The 19,085-nt window shown below is 40.4% G+C and overlaps 1 protein-coding gene across 2 annotated transcripts in view; it reads left to right on the forward strand.

Moving 5' to 3' along the window:
- Positions 1-5,400: 5,400 nt before the first annotated feature.
- plppr2b (phospholipid phosphatase related 2b) overlaps positions 5,401-19,085 on the forward strand; it is a 61,454-nt gene continuing 47,769 nt past the window's right edge. Inside the window, exons 1-2 of one of the 2 annotated variants that reach the window (XM_084931027.1) lie at positions 5,401-6,002; positions 11,841-11,951. In XM_084931027.1, coding sequence (XP_084787153.1) covers positions 11,841-11,951 — 111 coding nt within the window. In that variant the 5' untranslated portion in view covers positions 5,401-6,002. The remainder of the gene's footprint in view (positions 6,003-11,840; positions 11,952-19,085) is intronic. The other variant, XM_084931028.1, reaches the window with a different exon arrangement.

Below are 19,085 nucleotides of genomic sequence, written 5' to 3' on the forward strand. Positions count from 1 at the left end.
ATAGCTAATGTGTCATGTCCCTAACCTTTATTTTTCTGTTTGCAATATTTTAAAAAGCAGGGGGGAAAGACACAAAGAAGAATTTCTTGTTGCCGTTGGTAGTAATTTTGTTTGTTTTGTGAACATATTAAAGCCTAACAAACTCTGCATCTACTTTTAAATTACTCTTCAAAGCTTACTTTAACCAAAAGTTGTTTTTAAATAAATAATACAATAGTCTCTATTATTTCTTTATCATCCATTTCTTCATTACTTCATTACTTATCCTACCTCTCATAGTCTGTCTGTCCAGGTTTTATGCCGTGCTTTCATATATTGTTATTTTAACTGTGTTTGCTTTTCTTTTTGAGCTTGGATTGTGATCTATTGTCCTGCTTTCTGTACAGCACTTTGTAACCACACTATGTTTTGAACAGTGCCCCACAAACAAAGCCCCATTGCTACTGGTAATCATTCAGGCTCTTGTGCAGAAAAATGAATGTTGAGATGCAGATGAATAGTAGAGAATATAGATGCGTGTATTATGATGTATTGCCTCATATCAAGGAAAAAGGGTGAAAAGCAGGCACAGTTATACCATTCTGAAGTCCTAATCTCAGACAGTGTCACATACCCCTTCTTATATCAGCTTTCCAGATAAAGAAGCTCAGTATGTCTCTGCACCGTCGGCAAGCAGCTAGGCTGTCCTTGTGTCAGGAGCCAAAACACCAGACACCACAAGAAAGCCAAGGTCATCATATTCCTAAAAGCTCCATTAAGACTAATTTTGTTTAACCCCCAAAAATCTAATGCACTATCATCGTCACAGTCACCAGCTCTGTGTGTTAATTTGGACAGAATCTATTTCAAGGTGTACTTTTGGTGAGCTGGTAGGCACTGGGCCCAAAATCCTTACTAAAGTTGTTTTCACATGTGCCCTGCAGCAGATTTTTCTAGACATTATTAAGAGGAAGTGCATGGGAAAATACTAATGTCTGACTCAGTGAGACTGGCCGTTAATCAGTCTTTAACCTGCCAGTTCCCTAGAAATACATGTGAGTCCAGTTGTGCAAAGTTGGGCCGATAGTGCCTTTAGTCCAGTAAATTTACAGCTACTGAGTAGTTGTCTGGCCTCCTGTACTCCCATTGCTCATTGCAACCCGACGATGTATTCCCATTAGCTGACGCAATCTAGCTCCGGCTCTTTGTCACATGTGAGAAAGGACAGCTTCAGACAATGTCTTGACCTGATTCACATGACATTATCTATGGTTCACGTGTGAAAAAGTCTTAGGGCACTTTATATCAGTGATAAAATAATTTTATGAGTGACAGAAAGGACAGACCAAAGGCGCTATTCAGCTACTCTATAAACCCATGAAATAAAACTAGGCCAAGCTATTTTTATGTATCATTACAGCTTAGTCATATTTCATTTATACTACATATACTTCATCCTCATTTTCCCGCCATTAATTGCTTTTTTAATTTTCCCAAATGTAGGGTATGAACCCCTGATGTCCAAGCGTAACAAGTTCTTTAGAGATGTATTTTAGCCTCATGAATCACAGCTTAGCTGACCTGTGCTGTCTCTTCTTTATAATCCCATTTTGCTTAAAATCTGATTAATTCTTTATATCTGAAAGTCCCTACCATGACAATTTGAAGTAAGAATGTCCTTGGCTGTGATCCCCTACAGTGATATTATATGAAATGAGCGCATCCACTGACTCGGCCTACTTCTGATTCCCCAAGATAGAGTCTTCACACCACACCAGAGAGAGAGCGGGAGCACGCAGGCTAAAATCATATAGATAACAATACAGCAACTAGTCCTTTGTCTGTGTTTGTAGGGGAGGCATTTGGCAGGGTAGCAGCGTTTCTTTAACAATACTGCATGCACAGGCTTTTTGTACCTTTGTGTTCACGTGTAGAAGTACCAGCACGGCTCTTTGTTTGCCTGCATCTGTTTTAATAGCATAGTTTGAAAAAAGCGCTGTTCTTGTCTGCGTGCTTATGTAAACACAATACAAATGTAAAGAGGAAGTGGGAAGACTGGTTTCTAATGGGCGGTTTACTGACAGGGTTTTGTGGTTTTTAAGAGACAGAATTATCTCAGTGAGGTTCAGTCAGGTTGTTTGCCGTGTAGGTGTTCTCACACATAATCAGGTAAACAGGTACTTTCCACAGTTGTAGCAAACAGCACGAAATAATACACTTGATTCATACATTTTTGGCAATCCAGCATCACACAAACAACTGACAGGATAAAGACTGGCTAGTTTCCATTTGACTGAGTAGGAGACTTTGTTTTTACATGCACCCTGGTCATTAGATGCTCTGTATCTAGAAAACATTGGGGTTGCGGTTCATTGGTGAAAACACCTTATGTCTTCTAACAAACCAGTGTGAGCACAGTTGTTAAGGCAAACATTAACAGGGCAGACGCTTGTCAGCACAAAGGTATAACCTGGGGCTGAAAACAGTGCTGACATAAGATGTGACAGTGAAGGAGTAAATCTTTGGACTTCATCTGGTGCTTGCAAACAATTGTGTGTGTGTTTATGTGTGTGTTTTCAAGCATTTAAGTAATGTTAAGCTTCACCTTTATTCACCATCACCTGTATTCAAACAGTCATGTGATCCACTTGTGATGTAAATGCTGATTAGGCTATCAGCATCACATGACTGTTTTTACATTACTTCCATGCCTGAAAAGTCCTTTCTACTGCAAACCTGTGACCTGTGAAGATTTAGATTCTGCCACTCTCTAATAAAACATTAGCTGCAAACTTAATAAAGATTTGTGAAGTCTATTGTAAACACAAAGCTGTAGTTCCTATAGATGGGGCTATAAGGAGTGTGTTCAAAATGACTGTAAAGATGATAAGTGTACTGCATGTGTTTCTGTTTGTGTGCATGTCCACTGCACTTGTGTGTCTCAGCGTTTGCAGGCTACACGCGCCCACCTCTGTGTGCTTGCTCTATTTAAAGAGCTCTGCAGTGTCTTACCTTGCTTGTTTTGCCCTTGACTTTGTCAACTTTTCGTGCTTTTTCTGTTCTTAGAAAGCGTGATGCAATCTAAGTTATTTTGTCAGACATACATCGCGGTATTAGACCAGACGGGCATATCTAAAAGCATCAGCTGTCATAGAAGAGATATTACAGAAAAATGTACACCTGCAGTGTTTGGGTTAAAGTGATGGGATGGAAAAAGTAGCTCTCCTTTGGGAGGTTATAAAAGACAGATATTAATGTAGTCACAAAAAAAATACTGCAGTTCTTATGATGTCCTTGCAGGAAGCAGGTGCTGTGGTGACAGGAAATTTGTATCTGTGCAAAAAAAATCCACTTATCCTTATTTTTTTTTATTCAGATTTATTAGCTGTGCAGTTATTGATATGATTTTCTTTTATTTTTTTTTCATGCCCAACACTTTTTTGTTGCTTCCGAGAGCAGTGAGTTAGGCTAGTTGCTAAAGTGTTTTTTTCATGTTTGTGTTTTACAAGTGGTGTCATTAAGGCAAGGTCGTTATTAAGTGGCACTTGTTGAATCTACATTGCGTTTGTGCTGTAATAGCATACACGTTTCTGCGTATTCACATTTCTTTCCTTGATATACCACTCAATGAATGTATTAAGTTACCATGGGAACCATGACATCTGTGACACCACGTGATATTATCTCTGATTTTCAGAAAAAAAGAAACACACTTTACCACATGTGGTCCGTTGTCCCTCTCCAGCTGTGAATGATTCGTTTGAGTGCATTAGAAAGGTGGGTGGCTTCCTGTTAGAGGAAGATGTATTCAAAAAACTGTGTTAGCAATAGGGATGCCAAACACCAGATTTCATTCATCATAATGCTATAGTCTGAAGATGCAATTTGCTATTATTGCCTCGCTTTTATATATTTAAGAGGGATGCAGATATCGTCAACAAGGTTGGTTTCAGCTTGCCATCTAAGGGTGGGGTTTTGGAAGTAGTGGGTGGAAATTTAAAAGGAAGAGGTTTGAAAAATGGATTGGTAATTTCAGATCAAAAGCTCTCTCAATCTCTCTGAGATTATGTTGTTGTTGTTGTTGTTGTTGTTGTGTGTGTGTGTGTGTGTGTGTGTGTGTGTGTGTGTGTGTGTGTGTGTGTGTGTGTGTGTGTGTGTGTGTGTGTGTGTGTCTGACAAGGACTAAAAACACTTACATATATCTATCACTGTTTTGTTTTGTTTCTTATCCAAGTTAGAGTGGGTTGGAGCCCCAGAGGAAGCCCACATAGCCACAACAAAATCAGCAAATTCTATCAACAACAAAACAAAACTTAGAACACAAATTTTGTTACAGTGCATTTAGAAAAGGTTATGATTTTAGGTGTTTTTTTGTTGTTTGGTCTTGTATGTGCATGTGTGTGTTTGTGCTAGTATGTATGATTGAAATATGAGTTCCTTCTGTTTCAGAGCTCTGTGTGTCTGTGAATGCAACAACAATCTTTTTTTCTTTTCTTTGTCATTTTTTTCTTTGCAGTCAATGTGAAGCCGCAGCTGTATGATGTGCCAGTAGTCCGAATGCATCTTCAGTGGACGTCATGTCCTCTGTCAGTGTGAACAGCCAACCAAGACAAGACACTACAGCATAAAGAAGTAAAGTATAAGCAGATTATATTGTATAAGCACAATATAATCTGTGCAGGCTACGTCCACCCATTGATGAATGTAATTGCGATGCCTATATGAGACAAAGAAGTACAGACCTGTGCAACAGTGCTGCCCGGTTATTTCACAGTGGTCCAACAGTTCAGCCTCTGCAGCATGTCTAAATATTTACCAAAGGTTACCAGAACATCAACATGTATATGCATACGCGGCTACAGAAATGCACAAGGTTTCGTTTTAGCCCTGAGGGAGGCAGAATTTATTAAAAATTATGCAGTGTGCTCTTACATACATACAATGGCCCAGAAAGCTGCCCGTGAACTTTCACCTGAAGGCCCGTGACCTACATTGAAGCGTGTGGGGGATGCATCCCACTTTTCCGCTTGACGATGCATCATTAACCTACTTCTGACTGTCCAAAGTCAAGTCCCTGCAGCTCACCTGAACCCACCGTTGAATTTAGATACATAAGCACACCCGCACGCACACATACGAAATGGCACCATGCCATTAGTTTATTTTTTTTTCTCCATTGCTTTGGCTTTCCACTTTACCATAATTACACAACACACAACGGTACACTCGCTCTCACAGAGTACATGATGTCTTCCTGTGTCAAAGTGGTTTCCTAGGGTACTAAAGTGCACAGCATCTACCATTTTAGCCACTGTGTTGCTTGACACAAATACAGTCCCTCCTTCTCTCTTTATCTAATGCTCTCTCTCTCTCTCTCTTGCTCTCTCTCTTGCTCTCTCTCTCTCTCATACACATTCTGGCTGCTTTCTACTCTCAGTCTCCACTCCTGCGTTCTCATTCTCTTGTTCCCTCTTCCAACTCTGTTTTTTCTTCTTCTCCTCTTTGCTTCTCCTCCTCCTCCTCTTCCTCTTCCACACACGCATACAGATGCACACACACATTTTCTCTCTCGCTTTCTTTCTCTCTCTCTCCCTCTCCCTCTCCTCATATCCACCGGCAACTGAGCAGGCTCCCTCACCAAGCCCGTGGATCCCTTCACTTGACTAATTAGCCTTGAAGTGCTGTTGAAGATCATCATATTTAGCTTAGTGACCTAGCGGCAGAGTGCAGACAGATATAGACTTGGCTGGCTGGAGGCAGAGTGCCTGGCAGCGGGCAAGCTCTCTATCTCTCTCTATTCACACTCACCGCCGAGGGCTTCTCAGTGGCGGAGCGGCGGAAGTGAGGGGCGTTTTTGCTTTGAAAGAAACGAGAAGGGGAAAAGAGAAAGAAGCGGAGCTGAGACCACAACAAAACCTCAGAATGGAAGTCCGCTGCAGGAGCAAAACCTCCTAGAGACAGAAACTGTGAGGTGGCAGCCGTTACTTTGCAGCAGCACTGCTTCCAACAAAAAGACATAGAAGGTGAGACTTTTTCAAACCAGTTACTGCTGTGTTTTTTTCTTCTGGCTCTTTTGGGAAACATTTTGTTCCTAAATTTGCGTGAGTGTGGGGGTGTGTGTGTGTGCAAGAGAGAGCGAAAGGGAAAAAGTGTGAGTGCAGATGTGCATCAGTGTGACCCACATTGTTGAACCTGAGGAGCAGCACAGCAGGAATTCTCTGTAGGATGTCTCTCTCCCCTCTCTCTCCTTCTCTCTCCTCTTATCTCTCTTCTCCTCTCTTTCTCTCTCACACACACACACACACAGACTCGCACGCAGCTGTGTGACACCACTTGTTGGACTGACATCCAAACTGACATGCTATGAATACTGAAATACTGGTCAGTTGTATGCGTGCACGCATTAGCCCGTGCACACATTTGCATGAATATCAGCCGGCGCTAATGTGTGAATGCACCTGTGCATGTGTGAGATAGTGACTAACTCTTTTTGTGCTGTGCTACCAATGCAAGGCTTAAGGGTGAAAAAAATCATTGTGAGCAACATGGACAGCAACACAAAAGACAATCAGACACAGCTGCCATATGCCTGATTGCTTCTCACTGCTTTGGAAGATGGGAACATAAAAGAAGACCCAAATACAGTATTTACAGCATGCAGCCCCCTGTGTGGGAATGTATGCATATACAATACACAGTCTTTTGATCTCCTGCCATAACCTAAACAATCTTGTCTTTCATGCTCTGAAGCAGAACCTTACAGTGGAATAGTGTTTAATTAATGAAGCAGACAGGTGGCCTTGAAATTAAAGAATCAAATACATTTATATGAACCACAGCATGAATACTTATGTCCGTTTCTTCATTAAGCGTACATGTTTGAAGGAAATTCTTGAATATTATAAGAATTTTTGGTCATTAACAAGCTTCATTCAGGTCTATAAATAGCGGGACATGATGTTAGATAACTGCAGAGGAACCACTGATTATTTAAGTTTGTGCACAATGTCACCTGGGGGTGATTTTTTCCCAAATTGGGATTTTTAATTTAGAAATCTTCCATGTTTAAAGTGACAAAAATATATTTTTTTCACTCCTTTCACAGCATAAGATGAATATATAAAAAAATAAGTTCTTTAAATCTTATCTTGTTGCTGCCTCAGAAGTCGGAAAAGCTTTGATAGCATATATGTATGAGCTTAAATTATCTGCTAGGAAAAAAAAAGCTGTTAAAGATGAGAGAAGATCTAAATGAATTCCGGGTTGTCAGAGTATTACATCTTTAATTCTTTCTTTATTAATGCATATATTGTATCTCTTTCTAAAGCATACTATGACAGCGTTTAACTGCCGTGCTCCTGTTCCTCATGCAAATGTGCACTTTGAATTGCCGTCACGAATAACAAGATGGTGTATTTTTAGTGTTTGTGTAAACAGGAATGAATCATTTACCTTGTTTTTACTCTTATTTTATTTTTAATCTGGCTTCTATCATTTTAGGATGTGACTGATAGGGGGTCAAGTGCACAACGAATGCATGGACACACTCCAAACTTGTGAAGTGCCTTCCTTCTCCTCTCACCCATAATGACCATTGATTGGGGAAAGGGCTGACAAGGCAGCAGAGACTCACTAAGCCATAAAGTCAGCAAGATAATTGTTGTCAGGGAGATCGGGGAGGGGGCTAAGCTCGATATCTGAGAGGAAAACCAATTGGTTTGCGAGTGAGTAAAATTATATTGAAGATTGCTGAAGCCTTTTGCTTTATGATTGATAATATCAGGATTTCACAGTTCTTGAAAAATGCATTTACTGTGTTAATCAGAGGATATATTGGAAAGCCTTTTGAGGCTCTCCTAAACTTAAAAGAGTAGTAGCTGTCATTATTTAGCATGAGCGCAGTCATTTGCATGTCACAAACCCCTGAGCAACTCATAAGCTACTCTTCTTACTCTGACTTTTATCATCATCTCCATCCCCCCTCACCACCTCTTCTCAGTTTGGGGACTGGATCTGTTTTTCTTCAGCGTGTACCTGTTATCCCTCAGTCACTATAATTTCCCGTTGCTGAGTCTGCTGGCTTTCACCCCACCCGCTTGATTTCTGAAGAGTTTCCGAACGTCTGCATCAGGACTTTGTCTCGCTCTTATCTCTTACTGTCAGGCTTTTGTTTTTGATCATCGCTCCTCTGTTTCCACTCTACTTCTCCTCCTTTCAACCTCATTTCCCCTCCAATTCTTTTGATTGCCTACCCATACTGGTTTGTGTGCGTGTGTGTACCTGTGTGCATTTTTGATGTGTCATGCAGAGTGTCTTTACAGGCATCCCGACAATTTGGTGAGTGAGCTGGTGTGGATGTATACAACTGTGGTTGTGTGTTTGCTTTGGAATAATCTTTTTGTATTCTTACTGATGGTAGATAATAAATGGTTTCTCTCTTTGTGCTCAGACATGATTATCTATGAAAATATGAAGCACAGGGGTTATCAGCTGTTTCAAAGGGGCCAATTTATTACTGGATGGATGGCACATTGTGAGCATCAGGCAAAAAGTGTCCTCATTATAGTTAATGATCTTAAGTAGTACAACACTTGGTGCCTCTATTGTTCACCGTGAAGATTTAGTCCCAGAAAAGCGTTACTATATCACAGAAGAAGCACATCACCGAGGTGATGAAGTGATAGCGAGTGAAGCTTTCTCTTATGCTAGGAGAAGAAGGAGTGCTCTAACAAGATGAGTTGTGAGAAAACCTTTCCTCAATTATATTTAGGAGTTTTCAGGTCCATTTTTTTCATTATTAAATGAAGAAGAATATACTTTGAAAAAATCCCCCCTAAAAACTCACCATGGGAAATGTCAGGGGGGTTGTGTTTTAGGTCAAATGAAAAATTACTAGTCTGCCAAGGAGATGATTGGTGGTTGTTTGCCAGTTTGTAATCAAGATTATTCAAAACTGCATGAAAATTTTAGAAGAGGCGGGGCTGGGATCGACAACAAAGTGATTTCTGGAGTTGATTAATGATTTATTATCTTTACGAGACAGGGCAGCTTATATATTTTCATGTGATGTATATTTTCCTCAAATAAATATCATAATTAAATAAGAGAAATTAGACTACACTTTCTTGTATGTCTTCAAGAAAACATCATACTCTTATCACAGTCCAAATATCCTTCTGCACCCAGGGTCTCAATTCATGCATGGTGCAGAGGCATTTTCAGCCTTGACTGTAAGCAGTCAAGACTCAGACTGCTGCAGAAGAAGATGTGTGTAAAAAACACTTTGATATTGAGTTGGTAAGGGTAGGTTCAATCTACTTTATATACCACAGAGTTAATCCACAATTTTATATCTTAATTTCTTAGTTATATATTCTACAAAATAAGTACTCATTTATAGGCAAGTAAGTGTCCACCCATCCATTTTTTTTATCTGTTTATCCAATTCAGGGTTGCATGGGGGCAACAACCTGGGAGCCTATCCCAGGGTGAGAGGCAGGGTGCAACTTGAGTAGGTCACCCGTCTATCACAAGGCTAACACATAACCATTCCCACTCACATTTACATCCATGGCCAAGTTAGAAACACCTGTTAACCTAACCACATGCATGTCTTTAGACCGTGGCAGTAGCCAGAGATAACCCACAGAGACATGGGGCGAACACAGAAACTCCACACAGAAAAGCTCCAGACTGGATTTGACCTTTCTCGCTGTGAGATAACAGTTTAATCATCACACTAGTAAATGAAAGAAATTTAAAAACAACTAAACATCCTAAAGCAGCATAAATTGAAAATCAATGGATCATGCAAATACACCACTGTATAAAAGTCTTGTGCCGCTTGTCATTTCTTTATATTTTGCCAGGAAAATGGAAAATGGTGCATTTATTCAAATGTAGAAATATAAATGAAATACAGTAAATAGTACAAAACAGAGTTTCTACAATTCTAATGAGCTTGAAAGTCAATATTTAATATGAAAACAGCCTGAACTGTCTTAAACAAGCTTTCCCTGAGACTATTTAAAGAAATAAGAAGAAAGTTCTTGAGGCTTCTTTAAGGAGATTCAAAGCTCTTCTTTGGATGCTGGCTGCCTTTTGTTCTGCTCTCTGTCAAGGCGATCCCACACTGATTCAATAATGTTGAGGTCCGGGCTCTGGGGAGGCCAGTCTATGACTGATAGTGGTCCAGTGTTTGGTTTTCTATCCAGTATGTGTTCGCGATCATTGACGTGATGAAAGATGATGTCAATCAGGCACTTTTCAGATGGTATTTCATGGTAGATCACAATCTGACAGTACTTTCTTCAATTTTGACAAGACAAACACCACTGGCTTAAATGCAGCCCCAAACCTTAACAGTCTCCACCATGTTTTGCAGATGGCTATAGACAGTCACTGCTGTATCTTTCTCCTAACCTCCTCCATACAACAGTGATTTAAAACAAAAATTTGTATCCATCACTTCATAGGATGCCACTGATTTTCAATCCAGTTTGTGTTTATTTGGCATCCCTCATCCATTCTCCTTGTTTCACTTTCTTAAGAATGGCTTCTTGACAGCCACCTCGCCACTAAGACCTTTTCTCAAGATATGCCAGGTTTTCAGCTATTTATTAGCTATTTCAAAATCACCTTGTTGGTGCAAAAATACTGTTTATGCCTGTGTTATCCCAGGTATTTTTATAGAATCAATTAAAGAAACAAATTGTTTTTTTTGCAAAGAAACATATTAAAGTGTCTAACAGTAAAATGTACATTTGTTTCTTTGCAAAGTTGTCTGTAGACACAACCTCTGAGTTAGGTGCCTTTTATAAGCTTGAATGATCCATAGGTGAGTGTAAGTAGCTTAGCAAAAAAAGGGTCAGTTGCAAAGTTATAAAATGCACGAGAACTATTGTTATTAGAGGCAAAGTAAAGAGAAATGAGGGGTAGCTCGAAAGGTTTGCACAACACTAGATCTGAACTGAACTTCAGCAGCATGCAGTGCTTTTTAAATGTATTTTGCTGTGTTTGAACATTGCTTCATTGTAAAGTTTATTGCAGTCTGATTGTTCAGCATTCTCTGAACAAAAACAGCATAAAAACGATTTTTCTAGCATGCTGACCTCTTTCTCTATGAGTAAGGCCTTGCAGAGGTTTTCTCTAGCATATTTTAAAACAAATATATTTGAAACCATCACAGGATGTAGTGATACACAAAAAAATGTACAACAATCTGCTATACAGGCTATACAGGCTTTTCCACTCACACACAGTCCACTCTATGATTGGCACTATATTAACTACCGCTTTTTATCGCCCAGAACTATTTAGTGACTCATATTAGGTACAAAGTTGAAGAAAGTGACCAAACTGAAGTGTCAGTCTCTTTGATGGGTTTCTTTTTTGCAAATACAACATTTCAAATCAATTATTAACCACTGCCAAAGCTTAATATTGACTCTGATTCTGTCCAAAATCTCCTCAATACACGTGAGACAACGTGAGGTCAGTGTGTATACAAATAGTCAGTGTAAGCCAAACATTCAGGCTTCAAACTGCTCTAAACACTCAGTTTCAGATCATTTTCTCTACTCTTGGTTCTGTATGATGACAGTGAGAGGCAATATTGCCACAGTGCTCAGAGCCACAGTCCTGGCTATAAAGCACTGGACCCTCATCTACCTGCTGTTCAAACCTATTTGTTTGCAGGGGGCAGCCAGTCAGTGGAAAGCAGTGAGGTGAGGAGCTAAAGCAGCTTCTTTCAGACAGTGGATGAAGCGAGTAGCCGCACAATGGCTCAGTATAAGGATTAGTTCAACACTATAAATCCAGTAGACTGAAGCTTTACAGAGACTTTTTCTTTTCCCCAACAGATGATGGACAGTCGCCTGTCAGCACAGGAGAGGACAATGAGGAACCTTCCTGCAGACAGAGGCTTTCAGAAAACCAGCACCTACATCGTGCCCTGCTTCCTCTTTGTGGAGGTGAGTGTGACTGTTAAGGCACATTTTCTTCAACATTTCAGCGCTTTGGTCCCCTGCTATGCTCATCAGGCTTAACTCACAACAGGACATTTCAGCTTGATTTGGCCCGAACATCATTTGGAAGCTATAACTGAAAGAAATCTACAGCAATCTAAAGTCTCCGAGGTTTAATGTGTTTTGTGCTGTGGAACAAAATGATGTGCTGTGTAGCAAGCACAGCAGAAATAAAAAAAAAATGTTTTAAATTCAGCTGTGTATTTAGGTCTTGTTGGAAATTTTAGAAACCTCTGTAAGTTGGATTCACACAGAGCAAACGGATGGAGACATAAAAGCACATTTTACAGCCGTCTGCTGGTGGATGTTCTCTTCGCTTTCTATTCCCTCACTCCTGCATCGCTTTCTGCAATCTCTTCCTGTGTTTCTCATGGTGGATGAAGAGCAAAATGTGTCCCTTGGAAAAAAACGCATGAATTGGCTGAACCACTTTTCAATTCAGTGACTCTCGAAGGAAGTGATTGATTTTGATTAACTGTCACAAATGGGTAATTACCCCCTCGTCCATGAGTCCGTTTAGTGATAACATTCAGCACGAGGGTGAAGGGATCTGTCACAAAGACCTTTTCCCTCATATGTTCCTGCTCTTCCCACAACTCTTCTTCTTTCCCTGTAATCCCTAAATGACCCGGTGAAGCTCTCATGGATCAAGCTGCATTTCCTAATTAATTGGCCTGATTAAGAACAGAAACCCAATTAGCCTGTGCTACTGTTAACATGCTCCAAGCCTGAGGATCCTCATAGTTACAGCAGAAATAGCAAAATATGCAAAATTATCACTTTTTAGCATTAAAATAAGGGTCTTTGCATTTAAATTCAGCCTAAAAATATAATTTCTTACTCTTACATGAGATCAAATATTAATGTTTAAAGTTGATGAAAGCTGTTTAGTCAAGTAGTGCCATAGAGAGCTGACTAGAAATGGAGGTTTTGCAATTGACAATAGTGCCTCCAGTAGGGCCCTGTATCCTAAAAACGATATTCCTAAACAAGTAATGTACATTTTTAAATTGAGGGAAGCATTTTTTTGTGTGTGCGTGTGTGTCACCAACATATCTTTGATCTTTGTGTTTTTGCTTTCATAGTGTCTCCCCTTTTCAGGAAGCTAACACGAAATCGGGACAGTGTTGGGAAAATCAGGCCCAGACATTGTCCACAGGTTCCCTCTCTCATATGCATCACACAGTAGGCGCTTCGCTGTGTCAGATGTGCTCTCACTACTGGAAATACTCAATTTGGATTTGGCAAGGGGTAGCGCCTGGAGCAAAAGCAAAAGCTGTTTAATGTCTGATCCAACTGATGGGTACTTACTTACAGCTTTTTGTGCCTAAACGTAATCAAAGGGCAAGTGAAAATGAAAGTAAACAGCAAATTAAAACGGACACTAAAGTAAGTGAAATAATGACAGTCCCTTTAAATGAACCCTAGTCTCACGGATTATGTTGCCACCATTCTGCTTATCCGCCCCCTCATGCAGTCTTTATTGATCTTTTAAATTATAAGGTGTTTTGCCGGAGAGAAAATTGGTTTCTCTTGAAACATCACTGAGAAAGCAATTTAGTTATATGGGAACGTATTTTTATTTGTATTTTTTTGGAGACTGCTTGGCTGTTCAGTCAAGCAAAGAGCTGATGATGTATATGGCCATTTTACCGACTGAGACAAACTTAAACTGACTATCACTGATGTTGTGAAAAGCTGGTATCTTTGTGGTATCCATCCATCCATCCTTTTTCTTCCAGTTAGCCAGCTGTCATTGGTTGAGAGGTGGGGTATACCTTAGACAGGTCGCCGGTCTATTTCAGTGCTGTGGATTTGCAGTTTAAAAAAAATTAAGCTGACTCTTTCTTTTCTGCACGACCCAACCTCTTCACCTGAATCTCCAAAGGGATTTTCCTCAGCCTTGTGTTTCATCTCTCTATATGTTCAAAAACACAACAACCTCTTGAGATGTGACTATAACTTTTTTTTTATCTGCTCTTTGTGCCTCAGCCAACACAGGGAGCCTGCACTGTTTCCACGCACACACCTCAGTTACCTCTGCATCTCTTTATAGCTCAAATATCTCGCGATCCCTCCAGGTTTACACGCGGCCTTAAGCTTGCTTTTATTTTTCATTCATTGCGCTTTAGCATTCGCTCATTCTCGGGATCCTCTTGAGGACATGTTATAATGATTTTCCACCTTTTAAAAAAATTTCATAGTACGTTTGTAATATCTTTAGGCTTGAATCTGTCACAGATGCTCTTCACCTCCTTCTATATTCTCTTTGATGGTCTCCTGAGTACTGCCCAGTCATTCTTTACCTCTCTGCATCACTCCTATTCAGCACTCAGTCCCTTGAGTAATTACTGTACGTTATTTGTACCATAGATTTCTCCATCATTCCCCTTTGATTGTAAAGCTTCGTCTCCTCCTCCCACTCAAAAGCCAGTCTGCTATCACAAAGTCTCTATTCTCCTCATTTTTCACCAACACTCTGTCCGTGTTTTCCCGTGAGTGTCCATTGTTTCTTGGTATTTCTTTGTGTCGCTCCTCTTGGTTTTGTTCATTTGCTCCTCCTCAGGATAGATTTTGTCCTCGGTAGACCTTGTCCCCAACCTTACCTCATATCAGAATGGAGACAGGAGGGCATTACGTACCAGGGTGTGAGCGCTTCTTCCCATTTTTGCCACCTTATTACCCCCATTTTTCAGCTTAGAGATGGATTTGGAGATGGAGATTTGGTCTGACTTTAATGACTGTATGTGCACCTGAATGAATCTGCGTGCATTACAGTAGTTTAATAAAGAGCGTTTTAAAATTAAATTCCCCCCTCTGCTGCATTCAGACTAAAGCAGCTTGCTGTAGCATAGCTCCCCCCGGAGGGCACACTCTCCTTTGTTGTTACATTAGCATCTCATTACCCATTTCTTTTCAATCCAAACGCCCAGTCTTATTTCCCTTCCGCTCTTGTGATCGTGTTGCCGATTCCCTCTCTCATTTCCCCCACAATCTAACTGTCTATCTATCACCGCTCTATCTCTTTTATTCCCTCCTTATAATTTTATTTATGGCGATGGCCCTTTTCCTCTTACTCAGTCAGTCTCTCTGTCAGTTCGTCACTCCTTTTTTTTTTAAAAAGGCCTGTCTACCACATCTCACCGCGCTTGTCTGTATTTCTCTTCCCCTGTGATCGTGCTTGTGTCGCCCCCCCTTTAGTGATTGTTTTTTCCCTCTCTCTCTCCCTCTGCTTGATTAAAATGTGAGAACTGGCCCTATCACTTTCCTGTTAAAACAAGAAAGCGTTTACACCATTTTCCTTTAAACTGCATGTGATGAAAACAACATAATGGACAGCAGATTAGTCGTCCTCCTTCGCCGCTCTATCTCTCCGTCCTTGCTGCTCTCTTTTGTTTTTGCTTCATGCTGCTTCTGCAGCTGTGAAGCCACACAAGAGGCTGGTCTGGGGCCTAACAGAAGCATGGCTTCAAAGGATCGTCTTTAAAAAGTCATTTTGATACGACTGGCTCCTGACTTGCTTTAGATACTGGTGGGTGGGAGGAGGGCTGTTCTTTGGTGTGATCTAGGCCAGGCGGGCCTACTGTGAAAATCTGTACTGAAGTCGAGTTACATAGTATCGAAGTAGGAGTGACTACAAATTGACTGTTCTCACTGCAGCTGTCAAATAGTAGTGTTGTATCAGCTGCAACAATAGTAAAATATGATAATTATTACTGTCAACTGTTAATGAGCTGTGGTTATTAATTCATGGCACACAGCTTGTGAAGCGTGCGCGCGGGTTTTCCAGCTTTACTTTTCGGCCAGCTCGGGCTCGCTAAGCTTCCTCCTCTTCGCTCCTTCCTCACGCCTCGTTGGCTGCGTCCTCCTGTGGCATAGCAACTTCTGTAAAATAAACAGACTGCTCAGCATCAGACCACATAATATTTCAGGTCTGCAGCTTATGCTGTCTGATGATACTCTGAGGTGTTAGTTCATGTCAGCTTGCAGCTCTCATAGCTGAGCTTTTCTGTACATACACCAGTACGTGTTTGCTTAGTAATTTTTTAATAGTCAGTAATATTCATAATACAGTAATACTCATGGCCATTGGCCATTGATCAGTGGGCTTTGATCAGTGGTTGTTGATCAATGGTCATGAGAATTTGCATATTAAGATTAAGGAACTGACCTCCCAGCCCATTGTTCCTTCAGTGGGCTGATTTCAGTCATTATGCAATGTACTGTTTATAAGATTGGGGAAACCTGCAGTCAGCTGAGACTGAAGAAGTCACTTGGATGAGTGACGAAACGTTTCTCCCACAAAACGCTACGTCCAGATGAACAGAATCAACTTTTGGAAGGTCAGTAATACATTCAAAGGCCATCTATTTATATACATCTTACTAATAGCCAATTGAAACTCTATTGCTTTCAAATTTGCCTTAATTCTTCATGGAATAGATTCAACAAGGTGCTGAAAACAGTCCTCAGAGACTTTGGTCCATGTCCACATGGCAACATCATAGTTGGCTACACACCCACGATGATCTCCTGTTCTACCACATCCCAAGGTCTTCTGTTTGATTGAGATCTAGTGACTGTGGAGGTCTTTTGAGTCCAGGGAAATTATTGTTGTGTTCAAGAAACCAGTTTGAGAAGCTCAGTCCATCACTAGATGGACATAGTTTGATGTGTTGGACATGGTGGGCATCAATACTCAGGTCGGGTGTGGTGTTTAAACAATGCTCAGTTGGTGTGGCAAGAAAAAAAATTCTCCCACACAATTACACCATCACCATCCTGAACCACTGATACAAGACATGTTTTAATGTGGTTTACATCAAATTCTGACCCAACAACTTAATTGTTCCATCAGAAATTTGGTCTGGACAAGGCAACATTTTTCCAGCCTTCTATTGTCCAATTTTGGTGACCTCATGTGAATTATAGCATCAGCTTTCTGTTCTTAGCTCATAGGAGTGACATGCGGTGTGGTCTTCTGCTGCTGTAAATGGTAAATGGCCTGTATTTGTGTAGCGCTTTACTTAGTCCCTATGGACCCTGAAGCGCTTTACACTACATTCAGTCATTCACCCATTCACACACACATTCACACACTGGTGATGGCAAGCTACATTGTAGCAACAGCTGCCCTGTGGTGCACTGCTGTAGCCCATCTTCTTCGAGGTTTGACATTCTGTGTTGATTCTCTTCTGGACGCCGAGTTTGTAACAAGTTACCGTTGCGTTCTTGTCAACTCAAAGGAGTCTGCTAATTCTCCTCTGGCATAATCAAAGCATCTGTGCCCAGAGAACTGATTTCTCTTTTTTGGACCATTCTCATTAAACCACCGCCCATTAGGCAACAACAATCTTGCCAAATCCAAAGTCAAATTTAAAGAGGTCAGTGAGGCTATTTATTAAAACTCTGAAGTTTTAATAAATAGGTGCATTTATATGCAACTGTAATAATTTACATCCTCAATCCTAAAACATACTGAGGATATCTTGCAAGTCACAAATTTCTTGATACTGAAAGTTCAAAACATTCACAGATGTCTTTGCTTTTTCTTTCTAGCGAAACAGTTTTCACTTCTAGCATCCAAAGCAAGACAAAAGTTTTAGTATTTAGGCTCTTGATTGGTTAAGCACTGCTGTTTTTACACATCAGTTTGTTTACATGCATTGGGGAGTGTTCGTGCATATGTAAAAAAGTTGTGCAAAGCCTTTTTGTGTCTCAGAGGGAGCTGCGTGAAATGACTTGTCTGAAGTGATGTCACTGAGCCGGTTGTTGTTTGAGTGCGACAAGAATGAAAAATTTAAATTTCTGAATCTGCTGCATCTGTTTTGATCCTTTGTCCATCTCTGACAGTGTTACAATGCAGTGCTAAAACAGTGGAGTGCTCGCCTAATCATAATTTAGATCTCTGGTCTCAAAAAGACTAGCTCCTTCTGATATTTTCAGTATTCAGAAAAATAGAGACACTGAACACATTCCAAATACATGGTTTCATCCCTTTTAGAAACACAGAGCATAAATATCACCATAATTTCTGGGGGCAGTACTGATCCTGACAAAGACAGAGCAAACTTCTGTTTTGTTTTGTCCATCTTGTTGGATTCTGCCCCGGCATCAGTTTGCTTCTTAATATGTTATGTTATTCAGGACACACACAAATCTAGCATCTTTTTACCGTTTCAGTTTCTAAAAACAAGTTCCCTAGCCTAGCCTAGTTTGCATTAATAATAAACAGTGTTGCTAATACATCAGACCGACACTTGCCTCCACCAAAGCCTTCTCCTCACATGCGCTCACTTCATCCACAGTCCCTGCTGGGTATGACATCATCTCAGTACATCTTCTACCTTCAGGCAATGTGCTTGATATATTGTTTGCTTTTTTCTAAACATTTCTTCTTGGTTCATTTGTGCTAGGAAGAAGAAACACAATATTTTCTCAGATACAAAGGAATAAACATGACTAGGCTCTATTGCAGCAGCTTTGCATGATTCCCAGTTCAAAACAATCCCTGTTTAACCTGTACTGAAGTCTTGCCTGAAACAAGCCACTTTAGCTTCTCTTCTTTTAAGGTCTCCATTAACGATTGGTTGATCAATCCCTCTTAGATTGGCAAAGGTTGGCAAATAATTGCCTTCTAATTTATAAATGCAGACAGATTGCCCAGCCTTTGCAACTGACCTAATCCAGTCTGCACCACTGAGTGCAAATCATCTGTGACAGGCATCTGCGTAAAAGGGGACCTGACTCAATTTGTTGCCCGCTGGTTTTGCTCCTATGTCAAACCATGTCGTTCGCCTATGTCATTTTGCAGTTAAACTATTTGTGGAGGAATTTCTGAAGTTTTCAGCTATATGAGGTTCTGTCTGAATCTCTTTGTGTATGTAGACGGAAACAGATTTGGAACAGACAGCAACAAATTTGCAATTTTCAACCATTTCTCATAGTTATTCACTGTATTTTAAAAACAGATTGCAAGTAATTGCCATCTTGACCCATTTAATTGTAAACTGACAGCAAATTGTCTCTGTGTTATCGCTGTCATCACCAAAGCTGCTTTGAAGACCGCATTTCAAAGGT

Source organism: Perissodus microlepis, chromosome 6 (assembly GCF_051167445.1).
Source record: "Perissodus microlepis isolate ML-2025 ecotype Zambia chromosome 6, ASM5116744v1, whole genome shotgun sequence".
In the NCBI taxonomy this organism is placed as follows: domain Eukaryota; kingdom Metazoa; phylum Chordata; class Actinopteri; order Cichliformes; family Cichlidae; genus Perissodus; species Perissodus microlepis.